Consider the following 14,279-nt stretch of genomic DNA (forward strand, 5'->3'; position numbering starts at 1 on the left):
GATTATTTCCTTCCCCATTTTAGGGAAGTTTTCAGCTATTATCTCCTCAAGTATTTTCTCATGGTCTTTCTTTTTGTCTTCTTCTTCTGGGACTTCTGTGATTCGAATGTTGGGGCGGTTAACATTGTCCCAGAGGTCTCTGATGTTGTCCTCATTTCTTTTAATTTGTATTTCTTTTTTCCTCTCTGATTCATTTATTTCTACCATTCTGTCTTCTACTTCATTAATCCTCCCTTCTGCCTCCCTTATTCTACTATTTGTTCCCTCCAGAGTGTTTTTGATCACATTTGTTGCATTATTAATTATATATTGACTCTTTTATTTCTTCTAGGTCCTTGTTAAACCTTTCTTACCTCTTCTCAATCCTTGTCTCCAGGCTGTTTATCTGTGATTCCATTTTGTTTTCAAGATTTTGGATCATTTTCACTATCATTGTTCAGAATTCTTTATCAGGTAGATTCCCTATCTCTTCCTCTTTTGTTTGATTTGGTGGGCATTTATCCTGTTCCTTTACCTTCTGGGTATTCCTTTGTCTCTTCATCTTGTTTCTATTGCTGTGTTTGGGGTGGCCTTTCTGTATTCTGGCAGTTTGTGGAGTTCTATTTATTGTGGAGTTTCCTCACTGTGGGTGGGGTTGAATGGGTGGTTGTCAAGGTTTCCTGGTTAGGGAAGTTTGTGTCGGTGTTCTGGTGGGTGGATCTGGATTTCTTCTCTCTGGAGTGTAATGAAGTGTCCAGTAATGAGTTATGAGATGTCAGTGGGTTTGGAGTGACTTTGGGCAGCCTGTATATTGAAGCTCAGGGCTGTGTTCCTGTGTTGCTGGAGAATTTGCGTGGTATGTCTTGCTCTGGAACTTGTTGGCCCTTGGGTGGTGCTTGGTTTCAGTGTAGGTATGGAGGCGTTTGACGAGCTCCTGTCGATTAATGTTCCCTGGAGTCAGGAGTTCTCCGGTGTTCTCAGGGTTTGGACTTAAGCCTCCTGCTTCTGGTTTTCAGTCGTATTTTTACAGTAGCCTCAAGACTTCTCCATCTATACAGCACCGTTGATAAAATGTCTAGGTTAAAGATGAAAAGTTTCTCCACAGTGAGGGACACCCAGAGACATTCACAGAGTTACATGGAGGAGAGAAGAGGGAGGAGAGAGTTAGAGGTGACCCGGATGAGATGAGGTAGAATCAAAAGAGGGAGAGAGCAAGCTAGCCAGTAATCACTTCCTTATGTGTGCTCCACAGTCTGGACCGCTCAGAGATGTTCATGGAGTTAAACACAGAAGAGAAGAGGGAGGAAGGAGACAGAGGTGACTAGGAGGAGAAGGGGAATCAAAAGTAGAGAGATAGATCCAGGCAGTAGTCAGTTCCCTAAGTGTTATCCACTGCCCGGAATACCCAAAGAGTGTCACAGAGTTAGGTAGAGAAGAGAAGGGGGAGGGAGGAGATAGAGGGGACCTCGTGGAGAAAAAGGAGAGTCAAAAGGGGGAGAGAGCAATCAAGCCAGTAATCACACTCCCAAGTAAAAATGGGTACTGAGGATTGGGTTCTTAAAGGTACACAATTGATAACAAATACCAAAAAGCAAAGATTAAAAATCTAAAGTAGAGGTTGGATTTTCAAAAATACAATATTAAAAAAAAAGTCACAAAATTATAAAATATATATATATATATATATATATGAAGTTTGCATAAAAAAAAATAGGGTCTCTCTCTTTTTTTTTTGCAAAGTAATAGTAGGTTATAAAAATTAAAATTAAAGGAGTAATAAGGACTTAAAATTTTTTTTCAAAATAAAGAATGATAGTAAAAATAGTAAAAATATATCTAGAATTTTCTCTGTTGTTGTTGTGGGCAGTGTGGGTTCAGTTCATTTTCGGATAGTTCCTTGGTCTGGCTTATATTTCTCAAGGTCTATATGCCCCTTACTATGTAGTCGGTACTAACTACAGGGTTTTAATCTATTGCATCTGTCACTTCCAAGGCGGTTCCCTCTGTTTTAGCTTCTTCTGTTTGCTGGTCTCTTCAGTGTCTGATTTCTACCCTAAAACAAGGGGGTGGTGGTGGACACTTTTTTAGGCTCACTTGTTCAGTTGTGGTGTGGGGAGGGAGGGATGCTGCAAACAAATAACACTGGCGTGTGTTCGCAGTGTCTCGGCAACACTAGGTTTGCCCCTGCTCACGGCATGTGTGCTTTCCCTTTGTACGCTGCTTAGGCTCTAGGTTGCTCTGCCATGAACTGTCTGAGACTGGCCCTGGGTTGTATGCACTTCCCAGGTCTAATCCACTCAGGTTCAGGTACTCGGGTAGTCCTCAGAGGGGCAAACTCGGTTGGGCCTGCGTTTTGTGCCCTTCCCAGGTCCAAGCAGCTCAGGTGACCAGGTGTTTGGTGAGCGCAGTCACTGTGACTTAAGGCCTCCCCCATCCCTGCCGCTCGGTTTTCTGGCTGTACAACTGGTGCACCTTCTCAGGCGGATGTTGACTGTCCAGAATCCCAAGAAGTCTTGGTTAGCAATGAAGCCTGCTTGCAGTTTGGTAGATAATGCCTCTCTGGGGCTGCGACTGCCCCCTTCTGGCTCTGGCTGCCTGTCCCCGGAGTGGGATGGTCTGCAGTGGGCTAGCTCTGCTCAGTCGTTCTGTTATCGGACCTGATGGTTTCTTAGGTTAGGGCTTTTCATGTAGCTCTCATCAGTCCTTTGTTCTGTGAGCAGGCCTGGTGGCATCTTATGTTAGGGCTTTTTGCGTGGTAGCTATCCCACAGTCTGGTTTGCTACCCCAAGTTAGTACCCTCAGACTGCCCTCCGGGCATTCAGGCCCAGTCCTTATTCTAAGCAATGCAGCCTGCGCCTCGCTGCCCAGCCCCCACTTGCTAGTGGCGGATGCAGGCGTCTGTGCTGCTTCTCCACTGAGGGATTTACCGTGGGCATGTAATCTGTGGGTTTTAATTATTTATTTATTTTTCCTCTGGTTATGTTGCCCTCTGTGGTTCCAAGGCTCACACAGACTTGGCAGTGAGAGTGTTTCCTGGTGTTTGGAAACTTCTCTCTTTTTTAAGACTCCCTTCCTGGGACGGAGCTCCATTCCTACCTCTTTTGTCTCTCTTTTTGTCTTTTATATTTTTTCCTACCTCCTTCCAAAGACAATGGGCTGCTTTTCTGGGTGCCTGATGTCCTCTGCCGGCATTCAGAAGTTGTTTTGTGGAATTTACTCATCGTTCAAATGTTCTTTTGATGAATTTGTGGGGGAGAAAGTGGTCTCCCCATCCTGTTCCTCCACCATCTTCTTCCTTGTCCATGCATTATTTTTTTAACTATTTGAAAACATTTTTATCTTAGTGATTTAAGAGTATTATATTTTTATTCTCTTCAATGTTTTAGCATAATTATTTGAACTTGCATTTTATGTCAATATCCAGAATTATTTAGAGTTTTTAATATTCTCCTGCACAAGATGTTTAGGACTCTACTTAATCATAATTCATTTTAGCATACTGCTACATTGGATTTTAAAGTATTTGATTTAGGATTTTTGCCATTATAAATGTTTGGGGTTTTTAGTTCTCTTTTTTACTATTTGTTATAATTTTTAAGATTTATCTAAGTTTATCAAATGAATTGGTACAATTTTTATACTTACTGTGCTCTAGAACAACTGAAGAGAAAGCTATTCTTTGAAAATTGTTAACCATGTGAATCTGGTGTAGTTTGGAAGGTCATTATTAGGAACTTTTTCATTTTCTTCCATGGTTATTGATGTGTTCCAGTGTTCTGTTCTTAGGGCAACTATATTGGTAGTTCATATGTTTCTAGAAGACTATCAATTTCATTGCTGTTTTCATGCTTAGTGCTATATAATCATATAATCTTTAAAATGATTTTCTCTATGTTTATAGGTGATCACATTCTGGGTGTTATCTTTTTGTTTGATTTTTTCCTGATTGCACTTATAAGGTTTTACCTTTTTATTAATTTTTCCAGGGAATTGGACTTAACAGTCATACTGTTTTCTAATTCATTATTTTCAATTTTTATCTTTATTCCTCTTTATATTCCTTAGACTTATTCTTTTGAAGTGGTTTTCAATGTAATAATAATATTAAGGCTTTATTTTCTTTTTTTAAACTCTCCTTCTGAAGTACAGAGCGGAGTTTTCCAGAGGCTGCATGTCAAGGACATTGAAACAGACTGAATAAATGCCAAAGAAAATATGATTTATCCAGCTGTATTCTTTTAAGCTAGATAATAAAGAGATCTGCAAAAATGTAAAACAATACCACTCTTCCCACTACATTTTTGATTTTGAACAATGTAGTCATTTTTCAAAAATACATCTTTTTACTATGTATAACAGATTTATTGTTTTTGTTTTAAAGGAATTAATAAATATTTTTATTTCTTAGTTTTACTATGTAATATGGTAAGTATTGGTAAATATTACCCACATAAACAGAAGCTTATTGAGAAGGCAATGGCACCCCACTCCAGTACTCTTGCCTGGAAAATCCCATGGACGGAGGAGCCTGGTAGGCCGCAGTCCATGGGGTCGCTAGGAGTCGGACATGACTGAGCGACTTCAGTTTCACTTTTCACTTTCACGCACTGGAGAAGGAAATGGCAACCCACTCCAGTGTTCTTGCCTGGAGAATCCCAGGGATAGGGGAGACTGGTGGGCTGCCGTTTATGGGGTCGCACAGAGTAGGACACCACTGAAGTGACTTAGCATAGCATTGAGGTCTTCAGTAATTTTTTAAGACTATAAAGGGGTCCTGAGACCACCAAGTTTAAGAAACACTATTGCGTTGTTTACTAATTTTTATATTGAATATGTAGTCTATTATTTTTATTCTTTCTTTTGATAAAGAATCCACTTATTTCTATGAATTTACATGGATTCCCCATTGTCTATGTAATTTCTTTTTAACTTGTAATTTCTTTTTAGATTTTAGAGATATGTATATTCTATGAAGTTAATGAGGGGTTTTTTTGTTGTTGTTTTTACCCAATCTGGGAAAATGTTCTCCAGGCAGATGTTTGATCATGGCTGTCTGGACTCAATTGTAGCAGAAATAGTAGCTCTTACAGCTCTGGTTTTATAAAAGTGTGTAGCTTTTGAATTTATTCCACTTGTAAAGGAGGTGTATGTGCCTTCATTGGTCAAGAGTGTTCCACATACACTCTAGATAATTCAGAGCTGAGGTACAGTTTGTTTCACCATATTAAAAAGGAAATTACTTAATTGTGTCAGATCAAATACTAGTCTCTGTGATCCTGGACTAGTAGTTTTGGGAGAATCTGGAGGGAAATTTATACAAGATACCTAATACTGAAAATGGGGTGGGTATTAATGGTAGTGTTGTAATTATAAAAGGCCATTTAAACTGTTACTGAAAACAAAATACGAGAATACTTTTAATACCAAAGTTGAGGTGGTGATACATTATATAAATAAAAATGGAAGTGGAAGATGCCTTAGGGAAGTCAATGAAATGTTTGAACAAATACCAGTTCAGGTTTTAAAAGCTGGGACTGTAGGCTATGAGAACAAAATGTGGAGAAAATTGCAGATGGAATCCCTCTTAGCCCAAGGAAGAATAAAATTAGAAATACAAATTAATCTTTTAAAGGTGATGAATAGCTTGTAAACAGTTTTGGCACTTACCAACAGGCTTGGAGATTAAAACATTTTCAAGTAAATTATATGGCATATAAAAATGTAATAAGTGCCATTGGTATGTAGAAAAATGGGATGGAGATAAGTAAGGGGATTAGTTTTCTATAGGGGGGTTAGAGCTAGCATCACTAAGAAAGTGACCTTTGAGCAAAACTTGAAGGAGAAAAAGTCACTCAGATATCTAAGAGAAAGACATTCCAGACCCAGGGAACAGCAAGTGCAAAGGCCCTGATACAGGACCGTGTCTGGAATGTTTGGGGAAAATTGAACTTACACATATGAGACTAAGGTGGGGGCAATAAAGAAATATATCATGAAAATTCTACAAATTAAATGTATAAGTGCTTAGTAGTGGGAAAATATTCCATGGTTTTGAGTTTTTTCTTAAGGAAGGTAAGTTTTGATCCAAGTCTTCCAGGAAGTAATTACACAGTTTGACAAGATAGAGAGTATTATAGATGGACAGTTCCATCTAAATGTGTTAGTTAGCATAGGTATTTACCTATATTCCAGTAACATAGTAAATCATGGTGTGTGTGTGTGTGTGTATATATATATACACACACACACACACACACATATATATATATATATATATATTTAACCATTATTATTAAGGTTACTGTTTATTGCTAAGTTTTGTATGTGAGAAGTATATAGACTGGCTTAGCTGGTGAGAAGGAGTTGATTTGGGTCTGATCTGGCTACCATTTTTAACTAATAAAATAGAATTTTGAAATCACTATGACATTTTTTCTTTTTTGTATTCTAGATACCAAAATAATTTCCCTTTCTCACCTTGAGATGACCTGGTCTAATACAAAGAATTTTCCTCCATTGCTTGTGAGAATCTTACATAAATCAAAACTGCGATACTATGGAAAACCCAATAAAAAGATAATTGAGCCATACCAGGTATGAATAGTGATAAGATGTTATATGTTAATTTATCAATCATAAATTATAACTTGCAGACATGATACCTTCATTAGGATAATTTATGTTTAAATAACACATTAAAAGTTCAACTTAGTAATGTATATAATGAACATAAATATATATTTCAGAGTATTTTTCTGTATAATTTCTTATACAAAAAGGAATTATTTCTGTATTAGTGCTCTTTAGTTCCCTTGATCCAGCTAGTCTCCTTCATACCTTTTTCTGTATCTTCAGTGTTTTCCTTTTTTACTGAGATTTCTATACCAGCATATAAATATTAGTAATATATAGTCTGTGTGGGCATGCTCAGTTGCTTCAGTTGTGTCCGACTCTTTGCAACCCCATGGACTGTAGTCCTCTGTCCATGAAATTTTCCCGGTAAGAATACTGGAATGGGTTGTCATGCTTTCCTCCATGAGATCTTCTTGACCCAGGGATCAAACCCGTGTCGCCTGCATCTCCTACATTGCAGCCAGATTCTTTACTACTGAGCCACCATGGAAGCCCAGATATATAGTATAGTCTTCCATTTTAAAAAAGGAAAACAATCTTTGACATCAGGACACCTGTATTCTCTCTCTCCTTCAGGCAAGCTCCTTGAAGAAGTAGTCTACACTAGTTGTTTTCACTGTCTTGCCTCCTATTTACTTCTCAACACAATTAACTCGGCTCTTTTCTTCAGCTGGTCACTCACTATAGAGACCTTAATTGTCAAATCTATCTGACACTTCTCTGTTATCTTGACTGCATATGATGCTGATTTCTGTCCCATTTTTTTTAAACTTAACATTTTACTGTATTTCCACATTATCAAAAATTATTTAGAGTGCTTTGCTAAGCTTTTATAATAAAAGTTATACATACTTCTAGGGAATTTGCAAAGTATATAAAGATATATTAAGCTGATAAATAATATCAACCCAAATCCTACCACTCAGTGAGAATCACTGTTAATATTAGTGTGTTTTATTTCCCCATTTTGTATGTATAGATCATATATATACATACATGTATGTATCTCTCATAAATGCATATGTCTCTGATAGCATATGTATGTCATATATACCACATCTATGCATATATGTATTCCTATCATGTATTTGTTGTTGTTTAGTTACCAAGTCATGTCCAAATCTTTGTGATCCCATGAACTATGGCCTGCCAGGCTCCTCTGTCCATGGGATTTCCTAGGCAAGAATACTGGAGTGTGTTGCCATTTCCTTCACCAGGGGATATTCACGACCCAGGGATCAAACCCGTGTCTCCTGCATTGGCAGGTGGATTCTTTATCACTGAGCCACTAGGGAAGTCCCCTATTATATATTACATATGACTATGTAATATATCATTGGAGAAGGCAATGGCACCCCACTCCAGTACTCTTGCCTGGAAAATCCCATGGACGGTGGAGCCTGGTAGGCAGCAGTCCATGGGGTCGCTATGAGTCAGACACGACTGAATGACTTCACTTTCACTTTTCACTTTCACGCATTGGGGAAGGGAATGGCAACCCACTCCAGTGTTCTTGCCTGGAGAATTCCAGGGACGGGGGAGCCTGATGGACTGCTGTCTATGGGGATCGCACAGAGTCTGACACGACTGAAGTGACTTAGCAGCAGCAGCAGCATGTCATGTATCATAGTAAATTTTCTTACAAAATGGGAATCATAGTATATATAACATTTTGTATCATTTAACATTTTCTTAAGTTTTTCTCACATTACTAAAAGTTCTTCATAACTTTTCATCATTACAGAGTCTCTCATATTACATCATAAATTACTCAGTGGTTCTCCTATAATTTTGCTTCCTCATTCTTAAAAAATAAAATTTGAACACCATGTAGGTAAAAGTAACAAATATGCATTTATTAGGTAAAATATGCTTTTACTTTTTTTTTTCCTAGACCTTTTTGGAAGTTGCTGACAGCTCAGGCACAGTGTCCATGATTATGTGGAATACCCTGTGTCCTGAGTGGTACAAAAGTCTGCATGTTGGTTTAGTTCTTCTGCTTCAAAATTATTCTATTAGAAAGAGTTATCCATTCAGGATGCAGCCTCTTCCTGTGGATCCACACATCAAACTAATTTCTACAATGGGTTAAGTATTCAGTGAATTTGTTATTTTATCAGTATTTTGTTTGTATAAATTTGTAAAGTACCATATCAGTCAAAAGAACTTAAAAATTACTGAAGCTATTAGAACCTGACAAACCTTTAAATTCCTTTATCCATAAAAAAATTTTAAGCAATCACTTAATAAGTGTATTTATTCATTTATTAAGGAAAAGCATCTGAGATATTTATTATTGATTAATGAATGCCACTTTGGATTTACTTATTTTTCTTTTCTTTCATTTTTGTATTAAAATATTAAATAGTGACTTGAATATAGTTTTTGTTACTTCAAGGTACCATTTCACAGGGCTTTTGTCAACATTCTATTTTGAAATAATTTTGAACTTATACACAGAAGTTGAAAGAATAGTATAAAGAACTCCTGTATACCACACAGATTTAGCAGTTGGCAACATTTACTTTATCATTTCTCCACTATAGATAGATAGATAGATAGATCTCACCTCTGAACCATTTGAGAATAAGTGGCAGCCATCATATATACATATCCCTTTACCTCTAAACACTTTGGTGATATTTTACTCTCTATTTCCTAAGAACAAGAACATTCTATTACACAGTCACAGGTCACAGTATAGTTATCAAAACTAGGAAATTTAAAGTTGATATAATAATGCTATATAACTTATGATCAGTATTCAAATGTTGCCAATTATTGTAATCTTGAAAGGACTCTTCCTAATTAGTATTGAAATCACAGTATTGATATCTTGGCATCATCCTTAATATTTGGGGAACATTAGAATTAATATATTAAGTGATTGCTTAAGGTGTGGATATGACTTCTTTGAATTTCCATTTTTCAAAATTGTAGGACACATCAGTCAACAGTTTTAAGCACTGTTTTTGGTTTGTCATAGTTTTATACTGGACCTGTATTTCTATGTATTCTGAACTCCCTAGCTGACCTATTAAGGTTAATTACATAAAGAATGTTCAGATAATGTAGCCTTTGTTCACTGTTTACCGAAACATATATTTAGGACAATTTCATATGATTCTGTATTAGTGTCTACCGGCTATTGAAGGTGGACATCAATTTGGCTGGGTGAACAAGATATTAATTAATTTGGTACGACTAGTCCATTATCGCATTACTCTTTATCATAGGAGAAGATAAACTGATTGCTGTTGAGATTTAATTAAGAAAATGTAGTGAAAGTTGGCAAGAGGAAGCTAATTCTAAACGTGTATTATTGTGTCTGCCAATTTATAAATTCTTTCCAACAACCATGCATCTCCAAGTGACAAAATTGCTTTTTAGTAAAAATTGAGACATTCTTTGTCAATAGCAGATAAGGTAAGTGACTTTGTTGATGTCATATAATTGATCACTGGCATAGTGAAAATTGAAACCTAGTTCTCCTGATACCTAACCTAATGTTCTTTTTACTAAATACAGTGTTTTCTGATATAAAGAAAATTAACTTCAATCACAGTTTCTATGTGGCTGTGGACAAATCTAGAAATGAGTCTGTACTAATAGCTGCTTCTAAACCTTAAAAACATATGGAAAGTGGGCAATAGACAGCATGTGGTCAGTAGATAAATAGTTATTAAAACATAGCAGTGAAAGTGAATTGAGCTCTATGCTACCTCTGCTACACAGAATTATAGGGCCAGATTTTGATAATATAAACTCTCTTTTTAGGATATGCTGCTGCTGCTGCTAAGTCGCTTCAGTCGTGTCCAACTCTGTGCGACCCCATAGATGGCAGCCCACTAGGCGAAGCTATTTATACTTTTAAGTGAATAATTACAAATACAGAAATCATTTTTAAAATGAGAGCCTTAATGAGAATATGTTTAAAATGCACCGTTTAGTCTTTAGAACAGTTTTACTTATCAGTGTTAGCATCAGTCTCTGTTATCCCACACCTTTTTAATAAGTAACAGGACTTTTTCCCTCTTCATCAAGGGTCAGTGAGCTATTTCTATAAATAGCTGAATAGTAAATATTATAGGATGTATAAGCAGTATAATCTCTTTCACAACAATTCGGCTCTGTCTTTATTGAGTGAAAGTAACCAAAGATAATATGGCAATGGATGGGCATAGCTGTATTACAGTAAAACTTTTATGTGCAAGACACAGGCAGCCATCTATAAGCCATAGTTTGCCTAGTGTTCCTGTATAAGTGGATCTCAATACTATTGATATATTAGTATCATTTCAGGAGCTTTAAAGAACCATGACCACCCCACTCTCAGAGATTTTGAATTATTAATAATTATTCTGAGGAGGGGACCACACATTGATGTATCTCTGAAACTCCTCAGATGGATTCTAATGTACAGCCAGGGTTGAAAACTATTGATCTATGATTTTTAAAAATCTCAGTGTGATTAATCATCTTTTAAAGGGAAAAAAAAAGTTCTGTGAACTGTGGTAGGCACAGGAAACACAAAGATAAGTAATATAGAATTCTACCCTTAGAATTAATCTAGCACATAGATAGAGAACCTGTGGACACAGCGGGGGAAGGAGAGGGTAGGACGAATTAAGAGAGTAGCATTGAAACATATACATTACTCTGTGTAAAAAAGATAGCTAGTGGGAAGCTGCTGTATAGTACAGGGAGCGCAACTAGGTCCTCTGTGATGACCTAAGGAGTGGTTAAGAGGCTCAGGAAGGAGGGGATATATGTATATTTATAGATGATTCATGTTGTCGTACAGCAGAAACCAACACAACAATTATCCTCCAATTTAAAAAAATAATTAGTCTAGCAGGGTAACAGATATGTAAGATGAACAAATTACATTAACATGAAAGACTGCTGACAGTAAACGGTAAGAAAAAAGGATGAATGGAAGGGGAGAGGAAATGAACAGAAATGTAGTTGAGGAAAGAGTGAATGGTCTGGACAGTAGGAGAATGGGTTGAATTGGAGAAAACGTAAGTAAGGGTTAGGAATAAGAACAGTGTAGTTTAAATGTTATGAGAGAACACATGAGAAAGAGTACGCAGCGAGGGTCAGTTTGGTCAGTACAGAAATAAGGATCTGTGATACTATCACTGCCTTCTAGGTGTTGATGTTGGAACACAAACCGTTGGGGTAATTTAGCTTGGTTTATTTTTTCATGCTTACACATAATAGTTGTAAGTTATAGAAAATAATGTAATTTTAAAGAAACTAAATAAATGGAAGCTTGTGAAGATGAAAATTCTGTTGTAAAAAAAAGGACATATTTGCTGGCAATGTATGATTTTTGTATATTGACTTTTTGTTTATTGTTCTGTCCTATCTTATACAAAATAGTGTTCAGTTGACATACACAAATGATAAACCTTTTAAAGTCTTGAGATTTTCAGACTGTATTACATAATACATATTGAGGTAATAACCTTAGGTGTTTTGGGTTTGGAGTGAAGGAAGTTTTTAATTCATTTGAAATCCTAGCATTTTAGAGCTGGGAGGGACCTTGAGTATAACTGAATAACTATGGCTATGAAAGTGCTTTGTAAAATGCAAACTATTTTCTAGGTACAAGGTAATACCATGTAATACAAACTTTGTTCACTCATATATGAAGAGGTAAAAGAGAATTTTGTAGTCACATGTTTGGTAATAGGCAAAATGAGAAAGCAGTCATCTTCATTCTGGTTTAATCTTTGTTTGCTACATAGCAAATCCTTAGAAAAACATTGACATTAAGAAATAAGAAACCCAGATAGTTCTATAACTATTAAAGTGAATCAGAGGTTTAAAATAATCACACACACACCCACCACTCACTCACCAGGCAGGTATCATTGTATAAGCAAATTCTAGCAAACATCGAAGGAATGTATCATTAGAGAATAAAGTAAGAAGGTATACTCTCTGACTTATTCTTTGCTACCAATATAACCTTGATAATTAAAACCAAATAAGAATTTTATGAATGTGGAAAACTAAAGGCTATCTTCAGCTATGAACATATATACAGATATACAAAATTGAAGGTTAGCAAACTGAATTGTTATATGTAAAAAAAAAAAAATGATTACACATTGTGACTAAGCTGTATTGTTTTCCAGCAATGCAAAGTTGATTTTACTTACAAAAATAGACAAGTGTCACTGCCACATTAATAGATTAAAGAAGGTTGTCCTAGCAGAGCCATAAAAGTCATTTGCTAAAATTTTACACACATTCATAAATTTTAAAAAGAAAATACCAAGAAAAGGAACTTTCCATAACTGATAAAGGATGTTTGCAAAACCAAATGAAAACAAACACAACTCTTAAGGGGAAAATTTAGAAACACTCCAAAATTTTTTTTGGGGGGTCATGCCTTGTGTCATACCAGATCTTAGTTCCCCAACCAGGGATTGAACCTGAGCCTTCTGTAGCAGAAGGGCAGAATCTTAATGACTGGACTACTAAGGAAGTCCTGAAACACTCCTTTGTAAAATGGGGACCATTGATGGTCTCTTATTACTATTTCTGTTTAATGTTGTACAGGCTGCCCTTGCCAATGTGGGGATGTGTGAGTGCCTGTGTGCTCAGTTGTGTCTTGATTCTTTGCGACCCCATGGACTCTAGCCCACTAGGCTTCTCTGTCCTTGGAATTCTCCAGTCAAGAATACTGGGGTGGGTTACCATTTCCTCCTCCAGGGGATCTTCCCAACCCAGGGATCAAATCCGCTTTGGCAGGTCAGTTCTTTACCACTGCACTGCCTAGTGAGAAGATAAAATCCATTAAAAGCATAAGAGCTTTTTATTGAGGTATAGTTGATGTATTGGCCTCCTGGGTAGCTCAGCTGGTAAAGAATCTGCCTGCAATGCAGTAGACCCCCATTTGATTCCTGGGTTGGAAAGTTCCCCCGGAGAAGGGATGGGCTACCCACTCCAGTATTCTTGGGCTTCCCCAGTAGCTCAGATGGTAAAGAATCCTGCAATGCAGCAGACCTTGGTTTGATCCTTGGGTTGGGAAGATCCCCTAGAGGAAGGCATGGCAACCCACGCCAGTATTCTTGCCTAGAGAATCCGATGGACAGAGGAGCCTGGTGGGCTGCAGTCCATGGGGTCGCTAAGAGTCGGACACGACTGAGTGACTTCACTTTGACTTTTCACTTTCCTGCATTGGAGAAGGAAATGGCAACCCACTCCGGTGTTCTTGCCTGGAGAATCCCAGGGACGGAGGAGCCTGGTGGGCTGCCGTCTATGGGGTCGCACAGAGTTGGACACGACTGAAGCGACTTAGCAGTAGCAGTATTTTGTATATTACATCCCCTTGGCTTACTTGTTTTATTATATAACTGCAAATTTGTACCTCTTAATTCCCATCACCTATTTCATCCCCCAACCCCTGGCAACAGCTGATTTATTCTGTGTATCTGTGAATCTGTTTTTGTTTTGTATGTTGAATTTATTTTAAGATTCCACACATACGTGAGACCATATGGTATTTATATTTCTTTATCTAGCTTATTTCACGTAGCATAATATCCTCTAGATCCATCCATGTTTCAAGTAGCAAGATTTCATTATTTTTGATGGCTGAGTAATATTCCACTGTGTGTGTGTGTGTGTGTGTGTGTGTGTGTGTGTGT

At 37.1% G+C, this 14,279-nt stretch overlaps 1 protein-coding gene across 1 annotated transcript in view; it reads left to right on the forward strand.

Annotated features, from left to right (window-relative positions):
• Positions 1 to 14,279, forward strand: part of RADX (RPA1 related single stranded DNA binding protein, X-linked) — a 106,437-nt gene that overhangs the window by 17,433 nt on the left and 74,725 nt on the right. Inside the window, 2 exon segments of the mRNA XM_070366067.1 lie at positions 6,431 to 6,573; positions 8,507 to 8,699. Of these exon segments, the coding sequence (XP_070222168.1) occupies positions 6,431 to 6,573; positions 8,507 to 8,699 (336 nt within the window).

Source organism: Bos mutus, chromosome X (genome assembly GCF_027580195.1).
Source record: "Bos mutus isolate GX-2022 chromosome X, NWIPB_WYAK_1.1, whole genome shotgun sequence".
Taxonomy (NCBI): domain Eukaryota; kingdom Metazoa; phylum Chordata; class Mammalia; order Artiodactyla; family Bovidae; genus Bos; species Bos mutus.